Source organism: Pithys albifrons, chromosome 1 (assembly GCF_047495875.1).
Source record: "Pithys albifrons albifrons isolate INPA30051 chromosome 1, PitAlb_v1, whole genome shotgun sequence".
Classification (NCBI taxonomy): domain Eukaryota; kingdom Metazoa; phylum Chordata; class Aves; order Passeriformes; family Thamnophilidae; genus Pithys; species Pithys albifrons.
Genome location: NC_092458.1, coordinates 91,936,877 through 91,963,487, shown reverse-complemented (window position 1 = coordinate 91,963,487; position 26,611 = coordinate 91,936,877). Strand labels below are relative to the sequence as shown.

The window sequence follows — 26,611 nt, the reverse complement described above, 5'->3', positions numbered from 1 at the left end:
GTACCAACAGGAGGAAAAGGCCTTTTGTGCATGCATTTATATCAAGAGCAATTCAAAATCTTGCTGCTGAGAAATAAAATCTACATCCTTATGGGTTACTAGACAAAACAGGAGAAATAAGAAATTCCTGCCTGAAAGATAACGTAGCAGTTGAATATATCTGTAATATGTTTCAAACACATGCATACATACCAATCACCAAAGCTGCTCTATAAATATTTTAGATAAATGGGCAGATAGACATAATGGCATGAAGACAAAAAGCAAAACAAAACAAAACTGAGTAACCTCACTTATTTGGTATTCTGGTCTGGACAGGATGGAACAAGTAAACTCACTAATGCCCTTACCAGTAATCAGTGAACCCCTTAATGTGATTAGTCTCAGCTATACCATAAATACAGGCAGACAGATAGGACAGTGCTGGTTCACCAAGTTTCCAGTTCCCTAGAACACACACAGGAGGAGGGCAGCTAAAAAAGGAGAGGGCAACATAAGGTACATGGCAGCTATCTGAGGTACCAGGTTTCACACATGCCTCATGACAGCACACCCTGCAAACCAATGACCCAGCACAGAAAAACACCCAGGAAAATTAATTCCCCAGCCTTCCAAAGAGTTGACAATGGAAAGCCAAAAAACATAGCATAGTAGTTTGTTGACACAAGAAGAAAAGAAAGGAAACCTGAGGAAGGAGGAGGCATAGAAACCCAAGAGCTGTCTGCGAAGAGATGAGGCAAGCATAATGTTCTGACAAGTGTCATTATAAACAAATACTTTCCCCTCAGTGCCAAAACAACCAGAGCAAGAAGTCAGGTTTGAAATATACTAGAATATGTCTTGGCATCACCGGTGTCCCCTGCTCTGTCACCACTTTTAAAAGGACAAACTGACAGGAGAGTAAAGCCATGCTCTGCTGCAGTGGAAGGGGACAGGCCTGCTGGCTCCTGTTGTAAACATAAGGGATGCACAGACCACTGACTAGAGTTTCCCTGAGAAAGATACAGATCCCTCCATTGGCTGTGTCTTTTGCTTTTTGCTCTCTTATCAGGTATGCTGCTTACCTTGGACGATCAAGTAAACCTGGGAAGTCTTAGGGTGATGCTGTGTTTGCACTGAACATGTATAGGACCCCTCATCATAGACATCCACTTTCTGGATCCGCAGGCTGTATTCCAGGGGGTTTCTCTTCTCCAGCTCTACTCGAGGGTCCAGGGACCACTTGTCCTCTCCAGCAAAAATGATGCCAGAACGGTTTAACCAGGCCACCTTGGAGCTTCTGTCTTCTACATAACATCTGCAGAGGATGAGAAAGGTGAGTGGGAGATTAGCAACCCTCTCCATCATCTTTTTGTCCCTTTCCCTTATTACTTGGCATAGAAATTCCATAGCACACTCCTACCTTGCCAGTGAATCACAGCATCTTCTCATCATTGCTGTCCCATGGACATGTATTTCACAATGATTTTGAAGGGTTTTTTGGTTAATGAAACCACGGAATTTGGGTGCCCATGTCTCCTGTTCTCTCTTGCTTTTGCCTGTCGCTTACACCTGCACCAAAAGTTACTTTGGAAGGTCAGAAGAGATCCTGATCACCAAATCCTTCTAACCCTGCCAATGAAAAAGGTCAGAAGTACTTCTTCCTATGCTTCTTCCCCACCTTCAAAAGTCAAGTATACAAGAGAGTTACACTCCCAGAGCTCTTTCAGCCTGGAGGACAAAGATTCAGAGCTCCAGCTTTGTCAGCTCAGGGCACAGGTCCTCCATCCCTCAGTTTCAGCAGCACAAGGGGAGGGAACTATATCTTCCCTCTACATCACTCTGACCAAAAATAGCTCTGTGGAAAGGGGGATTCACTGCTAGAACATCACCCTCCTAACACATACCCCCCCATGCTGATGCACATCTCCCTGCTTGTGCAGGCAAGTGCAGATCTCAGGCTGAAAAAGAGAGGCTTCAGGGGTGTAACTTCCATCCCTGTGAGGCACATAGCATGTCCTGTGAACCTCTTAGGTGGACAGGAGAGGAGGAATGACAGCTAGGGGTAGCAAGCAGAGCAGCATCAAGAAGACCAGCAACTGCTATGGCCCCAAGTGCCAACCACGACAAGGCAGAGCACAGACTATCTCTGTTGCAACTGCGAAACAGGTATTTTGTTTCTTGACAAAGTGGATGAGGTGCTGTGAAGACAAATATGTTTTTGGCAAAGGCACCTGCTCTGCACCACTTCCCACTACCAGAAGGAGACTTGCACAGTAGAGATGAAGAGATGCTAATGAGGAGGCACATCCCGCTCACTCTCAGCTGTGTCTTAATCAAGAGGACCAGGACTGAAGAAGAGATAGAGACATAACTCCTCTTTCACCCTGGCAGCTGTACCCACCAGGGTGGGCCCAGACAGGCTGAGAGAGTTTGTCCTTCAGCAGCTCACACCACATTTGCTCTGCAGATAAACGGGGAAGCTCAGCCTCCAGAGCTGTTCCTCCTTCACCTGTCAAAGCTCTGCCCACAGTGTCACAGCATCCAAATAAGCCAGCACCTCTCCCCACCACTATTACAGAATCACAGAATGGGTAAGGTTAGAAGGGAACACAGTGAGGTCATCTGGACAAACCCCCCTGCTCAAACAGAGCCTTCCTAGATCACATTGCACAGGATTGTGTCCTGTTCATTATTCATGCATGTGTTGTTATTTGAAAGAGAAGAGAGAAAGGATAAGATTATTGGTTCAAGATAAGACAAATATTTGACAGTAGGCTTTCATACAGCTTTTTAGCATGGGTCAGACATTTTCCAAGTTCTTCTATTTGAATGCATTTCATTCATGCTGTGCTGCAGCTGCCTTCCTTGTGATGTGGCCCTACCATTATGGCCAGCACCTCTTACCCACTCCCTTTTGGCATGCCCATGGATGCTGTCCAAGTTGTTCTGGGGTTACTTGTGGGCAGGAGGAAAGCCAAGCTGGGTGCGAATGGATGAGAGGCACGCCACACTGCTGGCTGAGCTGCAAGCAGCTCTGTCTGATCCAACAAACATTTGCTTTAGAGAGCAGCACAACAGATCCTATCCCTTACTACCGCTGTCCAGCCAAGGTGGGGGAGAGGGTTTGGCTCTCAGGCCAGAGCCCACTCTCCCTGCCACACAGGCACTTGCCCCTGAGGTGAACTCTCAAATGTGATCTCAATTGTTTTTAAAAAGCTGCTCTTTGTCAAATAGAGGCAGGGGAAACTGTGAGCAGCCACTTACATGTAGAAACCAGTACCACTACAGTGGGGCATGGCTCCAGTTCCACTGGCCATCACAGGCTGTAATCACCAGTGACAGGAGGTGAAAGCAAGGACCTGGAAAAACAGTGTACCCCAGGACTGGGAGCAGCCCTGCAGGAACGCCCAGGCTGCCTCCAGAGCTGGCTGCCTCAGGGTCACAACCCCTGTTACACACGCATTTCTGCATAACAGCACCAAGAATCAGGAGTTAGGTCTTTTGGTGGTGAAAAGCTAAGCAGATTAACGGCTGAAGTCAGCAGGAGCTGAAGTTTCTCAGCCACTTCTGAAAGTGCTGCTGGACTTCAGCAGATCCAGGGCATTGCACCAGCCCAGTCAGGCTGCTTTCCAAACCTATAGTGCAACACTCCATGGCTCTGTCCTGCACCTAGTCATTATAACCCTCTGTTTGGAGGTAACAAAGACATCCCTGTAATGTGCCTTGTGCCAGTAACAGCTCAGTGGCACAGTGGGAGCAAAGCCTTGTCCTCTTGTGAGGTATGGTCACCTGGGGACCCTCTCTTTTGAAGAGAAAATATGTCATTATATGTCCTACATCCATCAAGGTCAGCCCTAGGATGGTCGCTAACACCTATAGACAGACAACCTTGCAAGTGCCCCTGAAATAAGTTAGTAGGTGCTACCAAAATATAGAAAGAAGGAGATGGGAGAAAGAAAGGAGGAAAATAGGAAAAATAAGTGAAATGGATTTGAGCTCTCTGTTCACCATACATGTTCCTCTCAAACTGTCAGGGAAAATCAATGAATAACCGTGGAAGTTCCAAGTCCTGACATACTCTGAACATGCATCCATGCAGATGATGCATCTCAGTATGTCTGTCTGCACACACGCACCCTCTTAGTCTGCCAGAGATGCCACCCAGCTGTATGGATCATGCTTTAATAAGGATTTATGGTGATGATTTTCACAGTGTAATAAGTGCTAATTCAATACTAATGGAATATTAAATGGCATGTTAACTGACATTTTAACTGCAAAGCAATAGGAGCACAGCATCAGCAAGATATCAAATGACTCTTATCGTTCACTGATAATCAATAGTCAAGTTCACAGAGACAGTCAAACACTTTTCATTAGGCTTATTGAAAGCATTAGCATCAGCATCAGTGAGAGCTAATAAACGATTTGTGATCCATTAATTTTGCTTTTCCTTACAGTTTCAGGTTTAATTTCTTGACATCTCTGAGGTGGCTAACAAGAGGACCAGTGAGTGGTGATGGTCATGCTTTGCATAATCACTGCAGGGACTTGGAATCTATTGATCTTGCGCCAATGCAAACCACAGACACTGAAGCACAAAAAATCTTGCTGCCATGCCCCATTAAACCTCCTTCCCCTCATAAACAAACATAGTCAAGTATGGCACATGAGGGTTTTTAGGGACTGCACCATTTTTAGCTGCTACAGATGCATTTCCAGTTCTCACACTGTGGCCACCAATTGTGTAACAACCCGCCAGGAGAGGATGGTTAAAAATGGGATGTGGAGAAAGGAACACAGCAGAAAGGAACCCAGGTCATCCTCACATTCCTCCCTCAGCGTCAGCTTCCCCACATGCAAATGCAGACAAATGAGCTGAGCCATGCCACAGGAGGGAGAGGAGGGGGTGATGCTTTTGCTGCAGAGGAATGCTTCTGGACTTTCAGCACAAAACGTTGACTTGAATGGGGCAGAGGGCTGCCCACCAACATTCCTGGTGACTGGATTTCATGATGGGACAGGACATCTGGCAGCATGCAGGCAGGGGGAGGGCAGGAGCCAGGAGTAGGCCCTGCTGCTTGTTCTCTCTCCTCCCACGCCTGCTAATCTAATGCACAGTGCTAGGCCAAATCAATGCTCCCATAAACCTGCCTTTGTAGGCTTTGAATAAAACTCCATCTGGATAGAGGAGATGTCTTTTTTTTCCCTTCTTGAAAGTATTTGGGCTTATGCCTATTCATAGATGGGAAAGCAAGCAAAGAAGAGTGAGGCTTCAGGCATCCACATCTCCTATCCTGCTGAGCACCAAGGCTGGAGGTTTCACCTCCTGTGCTGTTTCACTCAGGTCTTGGTGCTTGATTCTTAGCCCCCATGACTGCTGCTCCTCCTCCCATCGAGGCACCGCCGCTCAGTGCATTGATTTCCCAGCATGTTGCTGTAACACTCATCGCAGTTTATGTTGTGCCTGTCACTCCAGCAGCTCTCGGCCCTAAGCTTTCCGCCCTCTCTTTCCTCCGGCGAACAGACGGGCATGCTGCTGAGAGGCGGCATTTGGTTGGAAAGCCCTAGCATGGCTTCTCCAGGCTGGCTGCACCATTGCCAGGATGGGGGCTGCAAGAGGTGAGGAAAAGGAGCAGGAAGGTAAATGAGAACTGGGGTCTCAGCAATATTTTCCCCATTATGGCTCACAGAGAACAGAATAGCAGCTATGGCCCCAGCCTATGGAGATGGAGTAGGGGTATTTCATTTCCTTGGGAAGGAGTGAGTAATATTTAGAGCCTACAGTGATGAAAAGGCAGGAAGGAAGCACTTTAGGACCTTGTGAAGTTGCTGTTTAAATTAGGACTTTAACATGATGGGGATTTTACAGCATTATCAATGATGTATTATGTACCTTGAACTTGGGATAATTGTTTGGGGTTTTTTAATTGTTGTTGCAACTCCAAATAAACTTTTTTTTTCAGCAGACCCAACTCCACAGTTCTCTGTCAGAACCCCACTAGCAAGAAGAGGCAGGCTGCTAGGACTAATGAAATATGGTGTGCTGCATCAAGACACAGCTCTTGCCTCATCTAGGGGAAAAATAAATAAATAGTGGGTTTATGGACTGTGTTTTCTGCCATCTTTCTCTGAAGCGTGTTGTGGTCACAGCTTTGTGTCATAATTCCCACATTCCTCTTTAATCATCTTTTTTTCCATTAACCCTTTGATCATCTCTTCTGTAAGACAAAGTCTGTGCAGTAGGCCAGAACTCAGCACCCTGCTGCACACACAATTAAGCACCTGAAACCCACCCCGTTGCACTCACTGAGGGACACGACCCCCTTTTGCCAGAGGATGTCCCAACCCGCCCAGCATCAGATCTGCCTTCACCTCCACTCTGTAATGAGCCTCCTCTAATCTTCTTACTTCACACACACTCATAGGATTCAGCTAACAACTTCCCCCACTGCCCTCTACCCCCCGGCAGCAAAATGGCAAGAGGGAAAAGAGAGAGGGATCAAACACGGCTTGTTCAGCACAAAGTAACATCAGCTCCTGGCTGCCAGCTCTGAACGTTCAAGACAAATTCTCCATTGTGTTGCAAAGTATGAACCTGGAAAGCTAATGCAGTGGTTAAACACAGTACTGCTCCCAGTCCTGTGAGGAAAGCTCAAGAGCAAATCCTGCTGTTTTCTCTTATCTCCTTGAGCTCTTCAGTCCTTCTCTGCCTGGCAAGCAAGGGCTCCAACACAACTATGGTCAGCTGGAGGGGCAACAAGAGGGCAGCCCCTCCTCTACTGCAGGGATGCAGCAAGCAAGGGCTAAGGATAGACCACAGGCATGCCGGCCCTGACCCTCCCAGGCAGGGTGCTCCGGGGAGAGTCCAGCCAGGCCCTGCATCACCACTGCAGTAGCAGACCCTGCCAGCATCTCGGGAGCAGCGCAGCGCTGCCGCTGCTGCTGCAGCAGCCAGCTCCCTATCCCTGGCGTACAGGCCCCACCAGAGGAGCACACCGGCAGAGCACGCAGGTGCACATAGTCTGGAAGAGCAATGTAAAGAGCTGTTGGCCCTGGGTGGTTTTCACTGCTCCATATAGGGCTCTCCTCTGCACAAAATGCTACGGAAAATACCTACAGCTGAATGGATCTTCATCTCTGCGAAGGCAAGGGCCCCTTAAATGATGGCAGTGGGTGACCACATCAACCAAGCATCTGAAACCTCCTTTCAGCCAAGCATCAAAAGCCTGATTTTGCTGAATTTGAATGCACAAGGGCATCAGGTGTTGCTCAAAATTCTCCTCCCCACTGCCACTGCTCCCCTCTTTCCTTAGCCCAGTACAGCTGCTGCTCCTCTTACGTGCCATGACACACAGCAGGGTCACTGTTCAAGAGCGAAAGCTGTGCCACAGCAGGATGGATTCCCAAAATGTGGTATAAATAGCTCCTGAGTCACCACTGCCAGCATGATAACACAGGCCCTCCAGGGATTTAGAAAACTACCGCTTAAACCTAGTCCTGGGGCAGAAAACTGGCAGGAGGGGGAAATGCTGCATCTGTTCAGCCCACGCTTTCTTTCAGCTGTATTATGCTGTGACCTTGGTCGTCACACCTGTCTGCAGCTCCCTGGGTATCTCAGCACTCAGGTGACAATTTTTGGCCATTCACCTATTGGGAGGGATGCATGCCTGATAGGATGCCTGCACTTCTGTTCATCCTCTTCAGTAAATTGCCACTTTGGGAGTGTGAAGCTAGGATGGGCTTACCAAGTCACAAAGCCCCAGACTCTTCAAGCACAGCCAGCTGTACCTTATCATCTTTTACAGAGATGTAATTCATTCCTACTTTAGTCTAGTGTGATAGACCAGGGGTATCCCCCCTGTGCTTCACAGGTCAGGCTGTAAAAAGTCTTTCTGCTCTGCTGATTAAAACCTTTTTTTCTAACTTTAAGTCTAGATTTGTTCATGCCTGGCTTATATCCATTCCTTCTGATGCCGACACCATCCTTTAGCTTAAATAGCTCTTCTCTCTCCTGGGTGTTTATCTTCCAATGTGTTCACAGAGAGCAATCATATTCCCTCTCAGCCTTCATTTTGCTGGACTCAACAAGCCAAAGTCTCCTGGTTTCCTGCTGTATGATAGACTCTCTGTAGCCCTAAACATCCCAGTAGCTCTTCTCAGCACCTGCTCCAGTGTGAATTCCTCTTTCGTGACCAGAATTTGTACCCAGTTTTTCAGATGAGGAGTCCCCAGTGCCTTGTGCAGAAATGTTCCTGTCTAACTGTCTCTCCCATCAACTTTTTAATGAAAGCAAAAAGAATTGCAACCAGTAAATATGAGTATCAGTGCAGAACTGCTCATGTGCTGTAAGAATCCTCGTCTCTCAATCCATGTGATACATGTGGTAAATGAAACCCAAGGGAATTAACAAAAATTACACAGGCCTAAAAAGACAGCTAGCTGCATGGGCTCTTGTAGACACACAGCTGGTCTCACATGGGCTTGCTTTCTGTTAAAATGACTATTTAAGAGTATAGGTTCCTGTTTGTGTAGAAAAAAAACAACAACCAACTAAACAAAAGCCAACAGAAATCAAGCCCAAAATTACAGTGATTGTTATGCCAGTACTCTCAAGGGGTGACTGTAACTGTATCAGAATAAGAGAACTTATACTGGTATGATTTATTGCTCTTCCCGTCTTCTGGGGATCAGTATACCTGCATAAACAACTTCAGTTCACTTCCATACTGGCAGAGAACCTTCTAAAAATATCAATATGAGCTGCTATGAACAAAGTTAACTCTATTCCAGCCACATCCTAGCACAGTTTAAAACCTCAAAACACAGAAAAGTCTCAGAGTGAGGCCTACCACTGCAGTGCCAACTTTTCTTGTATCCCACTCTATCTATCCAGGAACAGCATAGTAAGGTAATCCTTAACCATGTTTATGCCCATTCCAAGGCACGTATCTAGAATTACTGTCTCCAGTCACAGGTCTCCTGCCAGAGGAGACTTTCTTCCCACATGTGCAGAGGGGCTGTTGAACTGCTCTCTGGCTGATGCTTGCAGAAATGCCAAATGCTCTGACAGCTCTCATCAGGGTCTTGCACTAAGATCAGCTGGGAGATTGAGATTGCTGAGGAAACAGACACTGAGCTCCCTCTTTCCCTTTTGGGTTAGCTGAGGACTTGTCAGTGTCCCTTTGGTCCAGGCAGAACCCATGCTTATCAGTCACTGATCACTTGGTCTTAGTGTAATGTCCAACCATATGCCTCACTCCACTGTGCATAGCTTCCCGTGGAATCCCAAAACAAGAAACCAAGAAATGGCAGAGATGACGCAAAATGGCAATGGGGAATGTTGCCAGATGATTTGCCTTTTTGTTGCACTGCATTTACACTAAGGATACTGTGCTTTTGCCATTACAAAGACAAAGGCTGATATTTGAAACATACTTGTGGTCCCTTAGGAACAGAAACTCACCAAAATACAGTAAGAATTAGGCACTTGTGTGAACTAGGTATTGGCTCTCATGCCAAATTTGTAAGAGAACTGGAAACCAAACAGCTACTGACAAGTCTCTGCACCATTATAACTTTTTTTGGGGATACACAAAAAATGAGAATAGGGCCACTAATAAGACACCCATACAGACTATCAGTCCCTTCATTTTCCTTCACAAACTTCAGTAATGGAAATCACCTATTTCTTCTACCTGACCCCTCAGTGCCTTGTAGGTAACTTCTGTGAAATCCAGAAAAGCTAATCCAAATTTTTCCCTTGAATTTCTTCTAATAAAAAAAAATAAGAAGAAGAAAAGTGTGTTTCAGAGATGTGATCTCCTTCTCTGACAGGAGGGGAGGGAGGGTTTTGCTAGGAAGTCCACGTGACTCTGTATCTGGTAATTATCCAGCCACAGAGGGAAACTGAAACGTTCTGTGCTGTCGCAGGGAATGACAGCACCTGGAGCTCCAGCACCCAGATAAAAAGCGGAGAGACAATCGGACAGATGGAGAAAGGCAATGCTACATCATGGGCTGGCAGGCGGGGGGAGAGAAAGAGAGGGAGAGAAGCAAAAGCTGGCGAGAAACGTTAAGGCAGCCGGCACAGCTACTGGAGAATGAGATAATGCCACAGATTAGTAATGCACAGGGCACCTCTGAAAGAGGAGGGAATGGAGAAAGAAAGAGAATGAGGACAGGTCAGGAAAGAGCAGTTGCAGAAAAGGGACAGTGCAAATAACAGAGGGAATGGGAGAGTGATGCTAGATGGCGCTTCAAAGCATTTTGTGTGGTCCAGCATCCCTTCCTTCCACACCAGTCACATCCTAAAAAAGCAGGAGATATCACCACAGGCTGTCACAAAGCAAGGGGGAGATTTGAAAACCAGCATCTCACAGCTGAAGAGAAATGTGACACTGCAAATGGTACTTTCCAGCTTGCGGATTCCAGTGGTTTGCTCAGGGAAAGGGCCTACAAAGTTTAAGACTGAAATAACTAAAACTGGAGCTTTGGGGAGTTGCTCCATGCATTTTGTATGGCAGGGAGGTGAGAGGGAGGTTCCCCAACTCTTTCTTTCATGGCAGCACCCACAGAGGCACATGTAAGGCTGCAAAACAGTCCACATGACTGACGCCATGGTGCCATGGCCCAGTTCCAAAAAGCAAGGCATTGTAAGCGCCATCCCCCACAGCAATGTGACACCGTCAGCATGTGCTCTCGGGGCTGTGAGAAACAAGGGGCATGCCCACAGGACTGGCAGCATCCTTTAGTGGGTCTGGAAGTGCTGACTGCCAGGTGGTATGGATCCCTGCACCACCTCTATGAAGGTTTCTGACATGGGAAAGTACAGCCAAACAGACAATCAGATTGGAGCCAACAGCTTGTCTGGGACAAATGTTGGCCACCAACCTCAATACCTGTTGGGGTAGTGCCTGAGACAGATCTGCAGTGATCCCACCTCTCCAAAGAGGCAGGAAGAACTAAGTGCCCAGATGCTGACACCTGAATGTTTAGGGATGGAAACAGAAATGCTCACAAGGTCTGAGCATTGGGCCACATGGCCCAGTGACCACCCTCCCATGATTGTCATTGAGACAGACATTTCAAAGTAAGAGGGAACACCATCTAAAGTGACAATATAAATCACGTTCTACATAATTTCCTGATCCTTTCCAGCCATAAAACCCTATAAATCTAGCCCCAGGAAAATAATAAAATGGCTTGGGTTGGAAGGGATGTTAAAGTTCATCTAATTCCATCATCCTGCCATGGACAGGGACCTTCCACCAGACCAGGTGGAACCCCATCCATCCTGGTTTTGAACACTGTCAGCCAGGGATGGGGTATCCACAGCTTCTCTAGGTAACCTGTTCTAGTATCTTGCTACTCTCAAAGTAAAGAATTTCTTCCTAATATTTAATCTAAATCTACCCTCTGTGTAAATTGGCTTCCTCTCCGAGTGACAGCTTGCAATCCACCTTGTAAGTTTGTATGCTGGCTTTCTTATCCCCAGGCGTTTCTCAACCCCTGCCCTCTTTTCTTTTTTTAAACTCATTAACATCTTCATCTCAGTGAAACTTTCTGGCTCAGTATTTCATCAGTTAACCATTAATTGGTACAAGGCTGTGAAAGAATATTAGATATAAATGTTATGTGAAACTGCCAAGTGTCTCCTGTGTTTTGTACTGTATGAAACAGTTCCTTCCAGTGCCATAGGAGCACACAACATGAGACATAGGAATGTGCTTTCCATTTTGTGGACTCTAATGTCCATTTCACCTCACACTGCTTCTTCTTCAACTGGGAATATCACATCTGAAGGATTAGCTCTTGTCTTGGGAAGGTGGGAGAGAAGGATCCGCACCAAGGAGAAATCAGTCTTTAAATTTTTTGGAGGCAGATCAGCGTGGGAAGGGGAGTGATAGCAGGGAAAGTAAGTCTTAAGTTTTCCTTCTTTTCTGAGGTCATGAGAGCATCAGAGGTGTCCCAAACAAGTTACCATCCCCCTTTCCAAGTGTTGCCCTCAAGTTGCCAGCAGCAGACTGTAAAGGTTAGTATTTTGAGATGAATGAGAAAGGGGGTCCCTCCTGCCTGCTCACTCCCAGCTGCTGCATTTCAATGAAGGACACCTTCTTGATGTGCAAACACTCTAGTTATTATTTACAGCTGACCTTTTCCTTCTCCAGCTCCCGCTGCTGCAGCACCACTGACAGAGTCAGGGCTTGTAGAGATTGTGGAGATGATGTGTAGCGAAACATGTTAGCTTCCCTGCCTGTGCCAGAGCTGTCATTAGTGCCACTGTGGACTGAGCTACACCCGTGCAAGCAACAGTGGGAAATATGAAGAAAAAAGACTAATGCAGACAAAGCCTTTGTGGAGCTTAACCCCTCTTCCCCTTTTCCATCTCTCTCCCACTTGAAAGCAGAGAACAGCTTCTGAGCAACATACATGCTCTCATTTTCATATCTAAAGCCAGTCTCAAAATACTATCATGAAATAATGCTCTCAGGGAGGAGACCATGAAGCAGATTTCCTTTGAGAAACAATGCTGCTTCTTTTTTTTAATTCCATCCAAAACCAACGGCCACCAAATACTGAATGCACCTGGACTGGAACAGTCAATCCAAGGCACCTTGTTACCAGAATGATATGGTGAAATTGGAGGGAATTCAGATGCAAACAACAACAACATTCAAGGGCTGGAAAGGGATCAGCATCTAAGGGAAGCTTAAAAACATTAAATATGTATAACTTGACTAAGAGAGGACTTAAAAGCGACATGTTGACAAGCCATACCTCTTTGAAAGTTGAAAGTACTGACGGAAGAGAGGAATTATTTAGCAAGATACATAGGGGTCTAGAAAGGAGTAATGGGTCAGAAAAAGAAGAGAAGTAAGTCTGTTCTAACTTCAAGAAAAACTTCTTGTCACCTACAAGTGCTAGTCTTGTAAAAAGTCTCCCCAGGAAAGCAAGGGAGCCCCTATCTTTCAGAGGTTTGGAAGAAAGTTGGGCTGAGGACCAGAGGATGTTTAAGCTATGTGGGGACCAGCCTCACAGGGGCTGCAGGGAGAACAAACTATAGTGACCTGGTCTTAGTACCTTTGCCACCTACCTCACAGAGATCAGCAATATGTTAGGAAAGATTAACCCTCTCACAAGTTTCTTGCAGATGAAGCAATGTTTTTAGTTATTTTCTCTTCAAATGCAAATATTTCTTGTCGAGACCTTAGAGCTCTACATACTGTACTAGAGTTAACTGGCAGAGATTTGTATTTGTTTTCATAAACTGGATCTTCCAGAAGTCATGCATAGACTGGTTAAAAACTACTGATACAAGGACTAACAGCGTTGTTATTTCTGAAAGACACTGGCATATGGTTGCATTCCCAAATGTGCTGAGTGAAGCTGTCCAGCATGTAAAAGTCACAAGTGAGACTTGATTTTTTAAAGTGCTTAGTATTGAAATTAAAACTAGATTTGTCAAAGTACTTTTGGGCCTATCAGCTCCCAAACTAACACACGAGAACAAAATTTTCAAAACAGCATTTGGCACAGTGAGCTTCTTCACCAATATACAGCCACTTTTCTCGCAGCCTAAAGTGACATACTTTTGAAAATTTATCCCATGGGTGTTTTACCATCATATAATAGAGTGTTGCAAACTTCAGACTCCCATGCTGCATTTATCCTGTGTTGAAGAACTCCTTAATGTGGAAACTACAGCAAAGATGGAACATCAAGGCAATGCTCAACTCCCCTTTCTTTCCTTTATTTGCAGGTTTGCTATATTTTGCCTTTCCCTAATTCCTCACTTTTGTCCACCATCAGCTCTCGTGAAAGAAGGCATTTGAAAGACTTGCAGTGAAGATACCACGAGGAAGAACTCCTAAGAGCTTTGATCTGAGCTTACCTTTATCTCCATATACATAACATGCCTTGAAGAGGAGGACATGTTTATAAATAAATAAATAGAGGAGAGGGGGAAGAGTGGAAAAAAAGAAATGTCAAGATGTATTTGATAGAGTTTCTGCTGTTGACATGAAACCCAGGAGCTGGTTGAAAACCTCATGGTCAGAATAGAATGGGAGGAGGGTACAACTCCTTTAGAAAGGGGGCAGGAATAATTCCCACAGCTAGATCTTGCCATCCTACTAATCATACTAATATCTTGCATTGTTTTTCCTATGAGACCCTTGCAGGACTTGGTCTTGCAAGGCATCTCAGCACATGCTGAGCAGCAAGCAGTGCAGAACTAAAACTCTTGCCTTTGTGAAGGAGAAATATTATGATGCCTGTTTTACATGGAGAGGCATTGGAGAAGGAAAGAAATAGCTTGTGTAAAGTCATACAATGAAACTATTTTATTGTCAGAAACAAAACCAGAGAGACCTGACCTGTTTCATACAATACTTGGTTTGGTGTGTACTGGTTGCCTGAGTAAAGTGAGAGAGGGGTAGTGATGACTGCAAAATAGCCGTCACAAACTCATGTGCCTCCTCCAGTCACACATAGCTTAGCACTATTTCAAGAGACCATGCATTTCTCTCTAATTGGGATCTGCCCAAGGATATATAACCACAGCAGAAAGAACTGGCTGAAGCACAAGCTTCTCCTCCCCAATGTCTGAAGGCAACCAGCTTGGGTCATTTGCGTCTGTGCTCTGGAGTCTGAGCTCCAGCCTGGCTACCAAATGCAAGGCAGACATTACCACAGGGACTGCTCTCCAAGGGTGTCTGCACCTGCAGTCATCTGGAACGGGCAAAAAAAGCTGCACAAATCAGCTGAAACACAGAACATAAACCCTTTTCATTTCTCAGCAAAGACAACGCTACTTAATCCTACTGGATGCATTTACCCAGGGATACCTTATCTGGATTCACTGACATCCCTGCCCCTTCTCCCAAGAGCCTGCTGCAAAACGAAACCTCTCCCCTGTGCACAGCTTATCCACAGTATAGATAAACCATCTCCCCATGGAGCTCCCTTCTGTATAGATGTCTTACTGGTAGTTTAGTTTCTTACATAGCTGGATCTAAGGCTGCACACTTGGCCTTTGACTGGTCTGAGACTGGATTCCTATTTCTGTTCTTCTGACAGGTCACTTGCTCTAAATAATTTCCAGTAGTTCAGTACCATACAGAGAGATGCCAAACCACAACTTCAGCTGGCATAAATCAAGGGCCAACAAGGCACCACTGAAGTAAATGGGAAAACCTAGATTTACACTAGATGAGGATCAGCTCTGCTTCCTTGCACCAGATTCTAAATGAATTCATTAAATACAGCACTTCAGTCGGCTCAGCTAAAAGAAGCTCCAGCTGGCAGGAGGTTTCACATCCATGGAATGTTTTAAAGATGAGGATTTGTAGCCTGCCCTGAGTTTACACTTGGCTAGAGGTAGGCTGTCATTGGTCATGCAAAGGGGATGACATCCTGTGCATCTGATGGGTGCCTGTGCATCCCCAATGTCTGTGCATGGTACGAAATTTACACAGGACCTTGCAGCCTTGGGAGGAAAACCTGGGCTGAAATCCTGGCATGAAGATGCTCAATTCAAAGTGCTACAGGGGAGAAGAAAGGTCCTGCTGTACCCCCACCAGACTGAAGGGCTTATTTTTTTATTTTTAGGTCTTTTAAATTTTCACTGGTGGGGGCTTGGGGGTATGCACTGAATTTGAATCTGCAGTAGGGCAAGCACCAGCACTGGGGGCAGTTAAGAACAGTTCAGGATTTTTAAGGCAGGAATAGAATGTTACTTAATTTTGACATTAAACCCTAAATGAAAGGATGTTATTCTTAGCTTCCAAAAAAATAAGATGTGCTGTGATCATCTGGCCTACTCTCATGTATTGTACAGATCTTGTGGTTCCTGCAGTTTAATCTCTTATCCACTCACTAAAACAGATGGTGTTGCAGGCTCTTTGCAGACTCTGACAAATATGACTGCATTTGGAACACTGTTCATATACCCATACTTGCTGTATAACCCTCAGGACAAGATACACTGGCTTGAGACGCAAGTTCACAACCAAAGCACAATCTGCAACAAAGAATAGATCCAATTGTTTTTCAGCATTGCTTCTGAGGGCTCTAAGATGCACAGTCACACACAAAATGTCTTACTATAGAGGCATATAAAGGTCAAAACAACAGGATCCTCCAAAACCTTTATCCTGAGATCCCAGTCAAGTCATCTTTCTTTGGCTAGGACCATGGCACACACTGTTTTTCTTCAAGACACAGTTCTGCCAACTGAACAGCAATGATGCCTCCAATAAGATGGAAAAATAGAGAACCCTAACTCAAATAAACCTGCCACCAACCCCACTCTGACTTTACACTTACAGTTTCTGCCTTAGGCTGAGAAAAGAGAGTTGGTGCTGGACTGCCAGTGAGAGGCAGAAAGGACATGTAAAAATATTTGTTTATGCTAGAGTATTCTCTCTGCCTTGTTTGTGTGTATACGTGTGATCAGCCAGTACTCGGAAAGACAAGTGAGGTTAACCGAGCTACATGCATTGCTCCCACTAGAGCAGTATAAAATGGTGATAAACCACAACTGGAGCCACTCTGCAGTAAGTATCTGGCCAGAGGTGAAGCATGAGGTTACAGCAGCAGCTCCGCTCCCCTGCCCCCGCTGCCTGATGGATCCTTGGTAATAAACCACCTTCCGCCTTTCCTGTCTTAAACCAAAACTGCTGGGATTCAGGGGAGATAAAGATTTCAACCACCTTTCAGAAGAGCCTTCACAAGAAAGTCCCCGTTGGCATAAAAGCAGACATGTAATGGGCTTTCACTGTCCCTGAAAGTAGTTTAGCACCGCAGGAAAGTGCAGCCCTTTTAGCTCTCTTCTTTATTTAACTGGAGTCGTTAAAATAAACTGATTTCCCAGCCAATTAATTATCAAATATCTGTAACAGCTTTCAAGCCCTGCCATTACTCAGTCTCAGAGGCCCCCACAGGCAATGTTAAGCTACACTCTCCTTACCTGAGTAACCACTGCTCCTGCAAGCCTGCTCCCTTTCCTGAGCTAATAGCAGAGAAGCAGCATAGGACTGGCAAAACCCTGGATGAAAGCTGCAACACCCATCCTCCTCTCCTCTTCAACAGCAACTCCAGCTGTTCACATGCTGGGATCCAGGAAGCTTTACCACGCCTCTTGACCAAGACTCTCTTACCAGCTCTCTGCCACCCCCACACAGACCCCAGCCCCATTGCAGGCGCAGACACCCCCTGTCAAAACCTCTGATGTTGCCAGTGGGATCAGCTGGTACCTGGCAGCAGATGCTGCCAGCTGAGCTGAACCACAGATGCCAAATACCATGAGCTCAGCCCAGTGTGGAGCTTAAGCTTCAGTTCAAAGCATGTGCCAGGAACCAGCTGCTTGCCCAGATGTGGACAGAAACAGCTCCTGCCATAGACATGTTACCTACCAAAAACCAATCTTTACCTCTCTGGTAACTGAAAGGTTGTACTTACCATAGCTACATTAGCAATGGCCCTGCTATCTATTCTATAAGCAATAAACAGTACTCACATGTGATTTCAATTAGGAGATTTCAAATGAGATTGAAGATAATGCATCCCATAATTACTCACCCTTCTCCTTTCTAGAAACTCAAGCAGAATCACTTGCAGGCCAAAATGTGGTCTCTCTTGATTGATGACACTAATAAAATGGCTTTATTGTGATATAAATAGCCTTAAAAATGTCCTGGAGAGTCAATATCAGTGTTTGATGGCCTTATGCAAGCAAGGTCCTTATCTTATGGTGTGCTAAACCTTAATGAGTTATGCTTCTGAGAAGCCTGACGTTGGATTTGGGCACTCATTTGGGGAACTACAGAAGGGTAGCTCCCAAATTAGCCATGCAAAGTGGGAACTGTTTAAACACCTTTCCTCTTCCTTGCGCTCCCTATTAATAATCTTTTCGCTTCCTAGCTTTCCTGGTGCCAGTTCAAACACAAACACCGGCTGAGCCCAGCAGGAGCCATGGGAACACTCTGCTCCAGCGCCTCTTTGCTGGAAGGTTACCAGCCACTGCTACAGTAATTGGAAAACCTGAAATTTCTTCCAAATTGAGTGTGCTCCCAGATTCTCACAGCCCCTGTGGAGGCGTGCAGCCATTTCCTGAACAAAGGGCCTGCACCGACTTGCTCTGAAGCAGGTCTGTGGCCCCCATTGTGGCAGATGATATGTTTTCATTACCCCTTGTCAGGAGAGCCCATGTGGCCATCCCCATCATGCAGCTGGGAACGAAGCACTCAGTGTCTCAGGCTGGACTGGAAGCCTAGGGGTTGTAGAAAATCGATGTAATTTTTGAAATTAGTGCCCCTCATGCAGTAGCCCACTCCAGGAGGCCAAATACAGAGCCTGCCTCAGAGGATGAGGGAGAAAACCCCTGGGCAATCACAAGAGAAATGCCCAAAGTCTTCCTCCTTTTTCTGAACAGCAGCGAACCTCACTCTTCATAAAGAAGAAACCACTGGTTTCCAGGCCTTATTTGAAAGTGGGAACCCCAGAAAATATGCTGTCAGTTCTATCGGGATTGCAATCCGCTGCATGCAGCACTATGAGACACAGCTGACCGTGTTTTCCAGTAGTGCTACCCTGGCTCAGATCCGACAGCAGACTGGGTGCTAGAGAGCTTTGCTGGGAGTGACAGAAGCATATACACCTGTCAGAAAATGCTGATATCATAGCAACCGTGACAGTGATGTGATCAGGACCTGACAGACAGTCAAAAAGGAGAGGAAAGGATGCACGAGAAAGGGTGACTGAGAAACTTTAAGGGAGAGCAGTAAGAGTCTGTGCATGAGTGCATGTGAATAAGTGACACTTTGTGGTTGTCTGTGCATGGCAGATGGGATGAGGACTCTGGGGTCATGTTCTTCCCTCCAACTGAGTAGTACTTTATGTTTCTGAAGGGCAAAGGGACTATATAATTTCCCAGCCCTGTCTTGCTCCCATCTCTCCCCATCTCTGTCATAGTTACATCCAGTCTCAAATTTAAGAGCAATTTTCCCTTTAATAATAAAGCATTCATGAATGTGCGGGTGGCCAAGCACGTGTGTTTATGCCTGTGAGAGTTCACATGTGCCAGGGTCTGCTGAGATGAGGTGGTGTTTTTGTGTACATGACAGAGCAAGAGTGAGGATGAGACTTTCAAATGTGTGAGGATACGAGAGAAACTGTGCTTTGCAGAGAATCAGACAGCAAGAGTGAAAATGAGAAGGTGCTTGTATTAGGTGGTGTGTGTGTCAGAAAGAAAGAAAGAGAAGGGTCTTATTCACAGCCTTCCTGCATGTGTTTGATGGGTATCACAAGTTTTAACCAAGAAAAATATGTATGTATTCAAATCAAACACAAAACACCCCTTTTGCCTGGAGCGCTCCTGCCTTGCTTGTTTGTTCTGTTGCAAGCTGCTTGTTAGAGGAACAGAGGATACAAGAAGATGGGAAAAAAAAACCCCAAGCTGACATATTTAAACACAGCCAGCTAGCGAAGCAGTAACAAACAGTGAGGAGAAAAGCAGGTGGGATAGTTGGAGAGTTACTGTGATGATGCTAGAATGAGAGATGACTGTGAGGGTTTCTGAAGACCATCCCTCAAGTGGATTACGATAACTTTTACTGTTCACATATTGAGTTGATTCTGGATCCAGCTACAAGGACATGCACTCAAAAGCCTATTTGTTATAGCCATTTTGCAGTAAAGAGTCAAAAGACAATGCAAGAACTGGGGCTCTTGCTCAAACCCCTGCAAAGCTCTCTCCTCTGAGCCTAGACAGCCCCTCTTGTCAAAACTGGAATTGAGGGACTTGAGCTGGATTTATCAACAGGAGGCAAACAGTAACAAGAGATTTAGTCCCAAACCTCCTGGGGCTAAAGGCCTTTCTAGGACTGCAGGTCAGATAAACACAGGTACAAAGACAGGAGTGATTTTGAAATTATTTTTCCCTGTTCTGTTATGCTTTGTTCTTGCTGGTAAATTTAAACACCTTTACAAGTTTATGGCTCTTCAATGCTATCATTATTCTCAGGCCTACTCTGCCCACAGGGGAAATCCACCAATACCCAGGTCCAGTCAGACTTGCTAAGTAGCTTACGATGCCACAGGCAATGCATGGGAAGACAGGAACTTGCCAAGAACTGACTGTAGAAGTGGTGAAGCCACCAGACCAAAGACATAGTGTTGAAGAGATCCAGGAAAAGGGTCAGAAGTGCAGATGAGGCTCTGCCTCGAGGCAGCTCACCCAAGCTTCACCCAGAGCACTGCAGATCACAGAAAGACTCCTCCCAAATAAGGGCAGCTGTGGGCTTTCTGTCCCTCCCTTCCCCTTTTAAAATCAGAGTAAACAGCTCTGATTTATAGCTGTAAAACAGAGCTCTCATGACATCAAGGGCAGGGAACTACTATCTTGATGCTGGGGCTACAGAGCTGGTGCAGAAAAAGTGCAATACAGAGGGCTTGAGCTTGGGTGTGGCCCTTTCAACATCGCCCTCCAGCATCCAGCCAAATGAATGCCACCTTTCTTTTGCTATGTAGACTAAAGCAACCCAGGTCAGGCTGGCTCCTGCTTTGGGCAGGAACTGTGCTAGGCAGAGTAGGTCCCTCCTGATGGGGGTCCCTGGGGTGCTACTCAGTAACAGTAGTTATTATTGTTCAAAAAATTACCTAGAAATTCAAAAAATCCTTCTGCAGCGTTTGACACTCTGACCTCGGGAGGCAGTGTGGATTTCACAGACCAACTACCTGCTGTGTGAAAAAGTGTCTTCTTTCATGTGATCTAAATTAAGCCACCATTAGCATCTCCAAGTGACCTCTTGTTCTACTATTACAGAAGGACAGAAAAAGGAGGGACTGATCAGTTTTCACCACACTCTTCATTAGTGTAAATAACTCAATTATAAGCCTTTACTGTGTCACTTCAGGGAGGCTGTGGATGGCTGGTGCTTGCCACCTCTCATTGGAGTGGGCCAGGAGTGAGCAGAGACAGTGCGAGCTCAGGGACAGTAGAGGACACGGCGGCAAGATGGAAGATGGGAGAGCTACTGGAGAGGAGAAATGGCATTTCTGCAAGCTTGCTAAAATGAAACAGAAAACCCTGTTCAGTCCAACTCACTGCCTCCTTGTAGGTAAATCTCACAAGATTACTAGCCATGCTTCATGGCCCTCTGGTAATTCTATATGCTGTCATAAATGAGGGTGTAGCCAGTGTTCAAGATAATGTCATTTTTTATAACATATTCCCTATTGTCTCCTTGTCCCTTAAAGGCAACCAAGCATCCTCCACGCTTTTGGAATTGACGCAACCCACTGAAGAAGCTTTTATCGAGTTACTCACCATGACTCCCAATCTCTTCCCTCCAAGGAGCCTGGGAGCTCAGTGCTCATCACTGTACAGATGAAGTGGAGACTATTTTTGCAGTCTGAATTACCATACGCTCATCCACGTTATAGCTCATCCGTCATCCTGCTGCCCTGTCCCCACAGTGCCTTTAAATCCTGCTGACTCACGGAGGTGGCAGCCTGTGCCTGCCTTTGGTTGGCAAGATGTGAGGGATGCTGGAGCAGGGGGAGGACCCAGGTCCAGGGAGAAGACCCCAGAGCACTCAGGTCAAGCCCTCTGAGCAAGTCCCACTGGCCCTCCATGGCCCATGCAGCAAGCCTGCAGAGGATTAGATGGGGTGGGCCTGCTCTTAACATTTCCTACGGCTTTTGACAACCCTGCTGCATTTCTCACCAGTCGAACAAGATTTTGTCACCAAAGTACCAACACACCAGCCACGCAATACAAGGCAGACTAAACACCTCCACAGTGTGTACTGACTCCCATTATTAACTTCTCTCCACGCAAAACAGCAACTATTCTTTGCTAATTGACAATCCACTGGGTCTTAAACTGTGACAAGACCTTGCCCCTTTGCCTATGGCTATTTATTTCCCTTCATAATTATGTGTGAAAGGCCTTATCAGAGGCTTTATGAAAATCAAAGTATATTATGTCTGCTGGGGATCACCTTTATCTTATTTTATTAAACTTTTAAAAAGCCAAAAAAACCAACAAAACCCACTTGCAGCACAAAAAAGCACAATTCTCTTTTCCAGAAACCATACTGGATTGACCCTGTCATGTTATACTTACCCAAACGTTGTACTAGTCTGTCTTTAATTAGCTGCACAATCAGTTTGGCTGGAACTGAAAGAGAGCTCATAGATCTCTAATTCCCAGGATGTCTTTCGATTATTAAAAAAATAATAATAGTACTTAGCATGCCTGGAGCATTCCTTCTCTGAGGATCTCAAAGAACTCCCCATCAGGGTGAAGGCAGAGTGGGCTGGAAATAGCCCTTCAGCACCTTCACCTTGCAAGCAGGGAAGGAGAAGGGAGAGCAATTGCCCATGAAGTCCACATCCCAGTTGGATGTGGAGCTGCCATCCTGCTCTTGACCCTCTCAACTGTCATCCCTCCTCTAAAATCACTTGCTGGTCTTTGGGGGTGAGGAAAAGGTGATACATCCCCATCTGCATCATTTTGCCTGAGCACAGAGAGATTTCAGCACTTTTTCCCCAAATCTGACCTTGCAATATTAGCAGCTCTGCATTCATTAGGTAGTTGCTGTTTATAAGGATCCGTCAGACACTGCTGTCAGTACATTTCATGCATTATTTACTTCAGAGCCCTGAGACTAATGCTACCCCAGTCCCAGTGATTTACTGCATTTGAGTTTCTCAGGCTGATCCATAACTTTGGGTAATAATAACAATAACAAAATACTTTGTATGCATATATCACACCAGTCAGCAAAAACCCACACAGAGAGGAGCACATGATGCCAGAAGAGCTGCTGCTGCTCCAAGGTATGAAAGCGTCAGACCTTTGCAGGTACAGCTGCTTCCTCACACAGATGCATCTTCCACACCCCAATTTTAGAATACTTTGCTTTAAGTCCAGCACACGTAGACCCTTCAAAGTGAAAGTGAATACTTTGCTTTAAGTCCAGCACATGTAGACCCTTCAAAGTGAAAGTTTATATCCAAGGGGTTTCCCACTTGACAGGGAAAGTTCAGCAAGCCCTGCAGCATATCCCTTGGCAAGGAACAGACCTGCTAGTGTAGAGAAACCTCATGAACATGTCCCAGCCCACAGATGGGGGTCCCTCTGCCTTGGAGAATTAAACATCCCAGAGTGGGTGAGATGGGGACTCTGCAAGCAGCTTGGTGCAAGCCAGAGACTCAGCTTCTTGGCTTTGGCTCAGATCTTTAATTGCATCCCCACCTGTGGCTCCCCACATCCTGCTCCTGGCATTGCAAAGCCACAGTGCCCTTGCCATTCCATGCACTCCTTCTCATTTACACCTTGCCTACTGTTTCATCTGACCCCCGGCAGTTTGGCCCTTCATTAAAAGGTGCTTGATGAAGCCTAATAAAAGTTCATACTCTGCTGTGCGGCTGCAGATCCTTCGTGTCCCCTTTCAACACTGTTTTCCTATGTCTCCTTGCACACCAAGACAGGGATGACCTCCAAGGCAAGTCCAGTGCTTTGAGGATTGTTTTTCTGGTTTGTTTGCTTTAATTTATTTTGCCCTTCAGCCTAGCATTCGCTGTCATCCTTCTTCTCAAGTTTTCCTGCTGCCCTTTTGAAGCTCACCTATCCTGAGCATGCCATGTGGGGGGCACACCTAATGAGGTGCAAACCCCCCTGCCCTTGCCTACATGATGCAGACAAGTCCTTGACACTCACACCTCTGTGACTCCCTGCTACAGCCCATTGCACCCCACCTGCTTCCTGACATCACTGCTGACATGGCTGAAGCCTCGAGAAAGGGACTGCTGTGTCCCGGCAGGCTCTTAAAATGCCACAGGCATAATAATAATAATAATAACAACAACAACAACAACAACATTAATAATAATAATAATAATAATAATAATAATAATAATAATAATAATAATAAAATCATCCACTGAGATATGTCCGCTCACCCAGGCAAGACTCCAGCACAGAGGACAATTCCTGCCACTGTGCTGACACAAAATCACTGAGATCAATGAAAACATGAACTAAGTGCTGCAAAGGATGCTCTTCTCCCTTGCCTTTCACATTTCACCCCTGAAAATCAGTTTGTTTCTAGCAGCAGAAGTAACCCTTCCTGGTGTTTTGACAGCTTTGGCCAGATCTGAGCTGGGGCCATATACCCTCATGCTTACCAGGGTAAGGGAGAGAGAGAGGGCTACAGAGATGTGTGGCTGCCTTTGAGAGGCACCAGTCCCAGGACACAGGACCGAAGCAGGAGGGAGGCTTCCCCTGATGCTGTCCAGCATGTGGACAGCACATACCTGCGATCTCACAGACTGTAAGAGACCATACAGGAACTGGAGAGACATGGGATGCCATGCAGAACTGCATACATGCCCTGTGCCTCGACAACACATGTGCTCACAACAGCCCAGCCATGACTGTTCTCTGCCATGAGGAGCACCTGAGGAGTCCCACTTGGTGAGTAAGGACTTTTGAACACAGGATTAAATCCTGTCTTCCCACATTGGCACCAAAACAAGCTGCTCAAAAAAGACGTCATTTATGGCGTCAATAAATCGCCCCTCCAAATCATGCCCAGATGTGCACTTTGGAGCGCAGTCATCTTGCCATTTTATTCTTGCCTGCAAAGTGTCTGCTCTCCTACAGCACTCCCTGCCTAATAAATAATGCCAAAATACATTAAAAGCGCCCATTATTGTTACTAATTAATATTATTACACTAGCAGATTTTACTACTTCTTTAATCTCTCTAACAACTGAAATGCTGTGCTCACCGAGGAGGGAGCTGGTGCGTTGGGATCCTGTCTCCAGAGCAGCTCTCAGCCTTGGGACATGCCATGCACTAACACACAAAATCCCTCCTCCATGGAGCAGGGTTGAGGGTATCTGACAAGCCTCCATCCCAGACATTTCCCGGACACAAGTATTCGGGACTAACGCTTTCCAGGTGAAGGAAGGGAGCGAAGTTCCCCAGCTTATCTGCAGGCTAGATAGTAACATAGCACAGTGAGCTGGGCAGCCCACAGCATGTTTATCATGTTGTCCTAATACTCAGCAAACACAGTTCTACTCTCAGCACTGAAGATGTGTGAAAACCAGGTCAAAGCATCCCTCAGTCTCATTTTTTTTCCAGCCCTTTCTCATCTGTGTCTGGTTAATTTGTATCCTCTTCAGCATAGAAGGATTCTCATGCTTTTTGGTACCTCAGAAGCTGAATAGGGCCTGTGGCTTTCCACAGTGTAAATCAGAGTAACAAAGGCATCATAAAGTTCTCTGCTTCTTCTGCACAATCAACCAGAAAGAAGGGTGTACCTGATGAGCAGTAACATGCATAATGGGAAAGAAGATACCCTCAACAACTTCAGGAAAGAAAACGAAGTCAGGAGAGTACTGAATCATTGGAGAGCAGAGCTGCCATTCAAAGGCCCCCGACGACATGGAGAAATCTGATGACAGGAACTTCATAAAGTTCAACAAGGATCCCCATGCAACACTGAAGGATGAGAACCTGTTGTCTGAGGAGTAGCTCTGAAGAAGACCAGAGATTTCCAGTGAGAAATAGTTGAAAATGAGTGTATCAGCATGCCCTTGCAGCAAGGAGGGCTAAATGCATACCTGGCTGCAATGATCAGAGTGTAGCTAACAGGCCAAAGTAAATTATTATTCCTCTCTACTCAGCACTTCTGAGGCTGTATGTGGAGCAATTTTGGCCTCCCAGAATATTTGGTTGGACATAAAAGAAAAACATTTTCATAATGAGGGTGGATCAGCACTGGAACAGGTGCCAAGACAGGTTAAAGTATCATTGTCTTGGGAGATTTCCAAAATTTGGCCGAGCAAGCTGATCTAATGTTGAAGTTGGCCCCACTCTGAGCAGGTGCTTGGATGTGAGACCTCCAAAGCTCCTTTCTTATTGAAACTTCTCGGTGATTTCAAGGAGGATGCTGTAGTTCTTTCTTCTGTGTGGTACATCTGTTTCTTGAAAGCTGAATTTGGAAGGGTAGATGGGAGATTTGCCCCACACCAATCCCAAAAAGCCTCTTTTGGGGCTCAGAGCTCTGCCATCTGCCAGCACTATGTGTGCAGGGGCCAATACACAGCACAAGCAGGGCTGGCTCTGTTCACCCTGCTGCCACAGTCTCACCAAGGAAGCTGTTGTGAATGGGCTGGAAACTCCCCAGCACACATCTGTGTATGCAACTAGAGATTTCTGTGCACCTCTAAAGGTATGTGTTGTTCCCAAAACACGGAGAGATGCTCTTCTAAAAGGTGGGGAATTTTCCTAGACAGAAACTGAGATGGAAATACAGAACCTGTGTACCGATACTGAAACCCAGAGAGGCCTTTGTCAAAGTTGTTTCGCTTAGCACAGAGAAGGAGCCACTTCTGGCTTAGATCACAGCAATAACATAACACATTTCAGTTCAGAACATGAGCACATAAAGCCACCAGAATGGGAGACCCTAAAGCCACCAGAATGGGATTAACAAGTAGGTCAGGCTGCAATTAGCCACTCTGAATTTAGACTTGACTCCCGGTATAACAATCTGGAATTCAATATAAAATCAGAGGGATATTTAATAGCTAAGAATGATGAGA

General features: G+C 45.8%; 1 protein-coding gene across 2 annotated transcripts in view; it reads right to left on the bottom strand.

The window, feature by feature from the left end:
• The window catches only part of LSAMP (limbic system associated membrane protein), a 323,673-nt gene that overhangs the window by 177,424 nt on the left and 119,638 nt on the right, over window positions 1-26,611 (bottom strand). For both annotated transcript variants that reach the window (XM_071560498.1, XM_071560491.1), the window contains exon 2: window positions 1,065-1,297. In XM_071560498.1, the coding sequence (XP_071416599.1) occupies window positions 1,065-1,297 (233 nt within the window). The remainder of the gene's footprint in view (window positions 1-1,064; window positions 1,298-26,611) is intronic.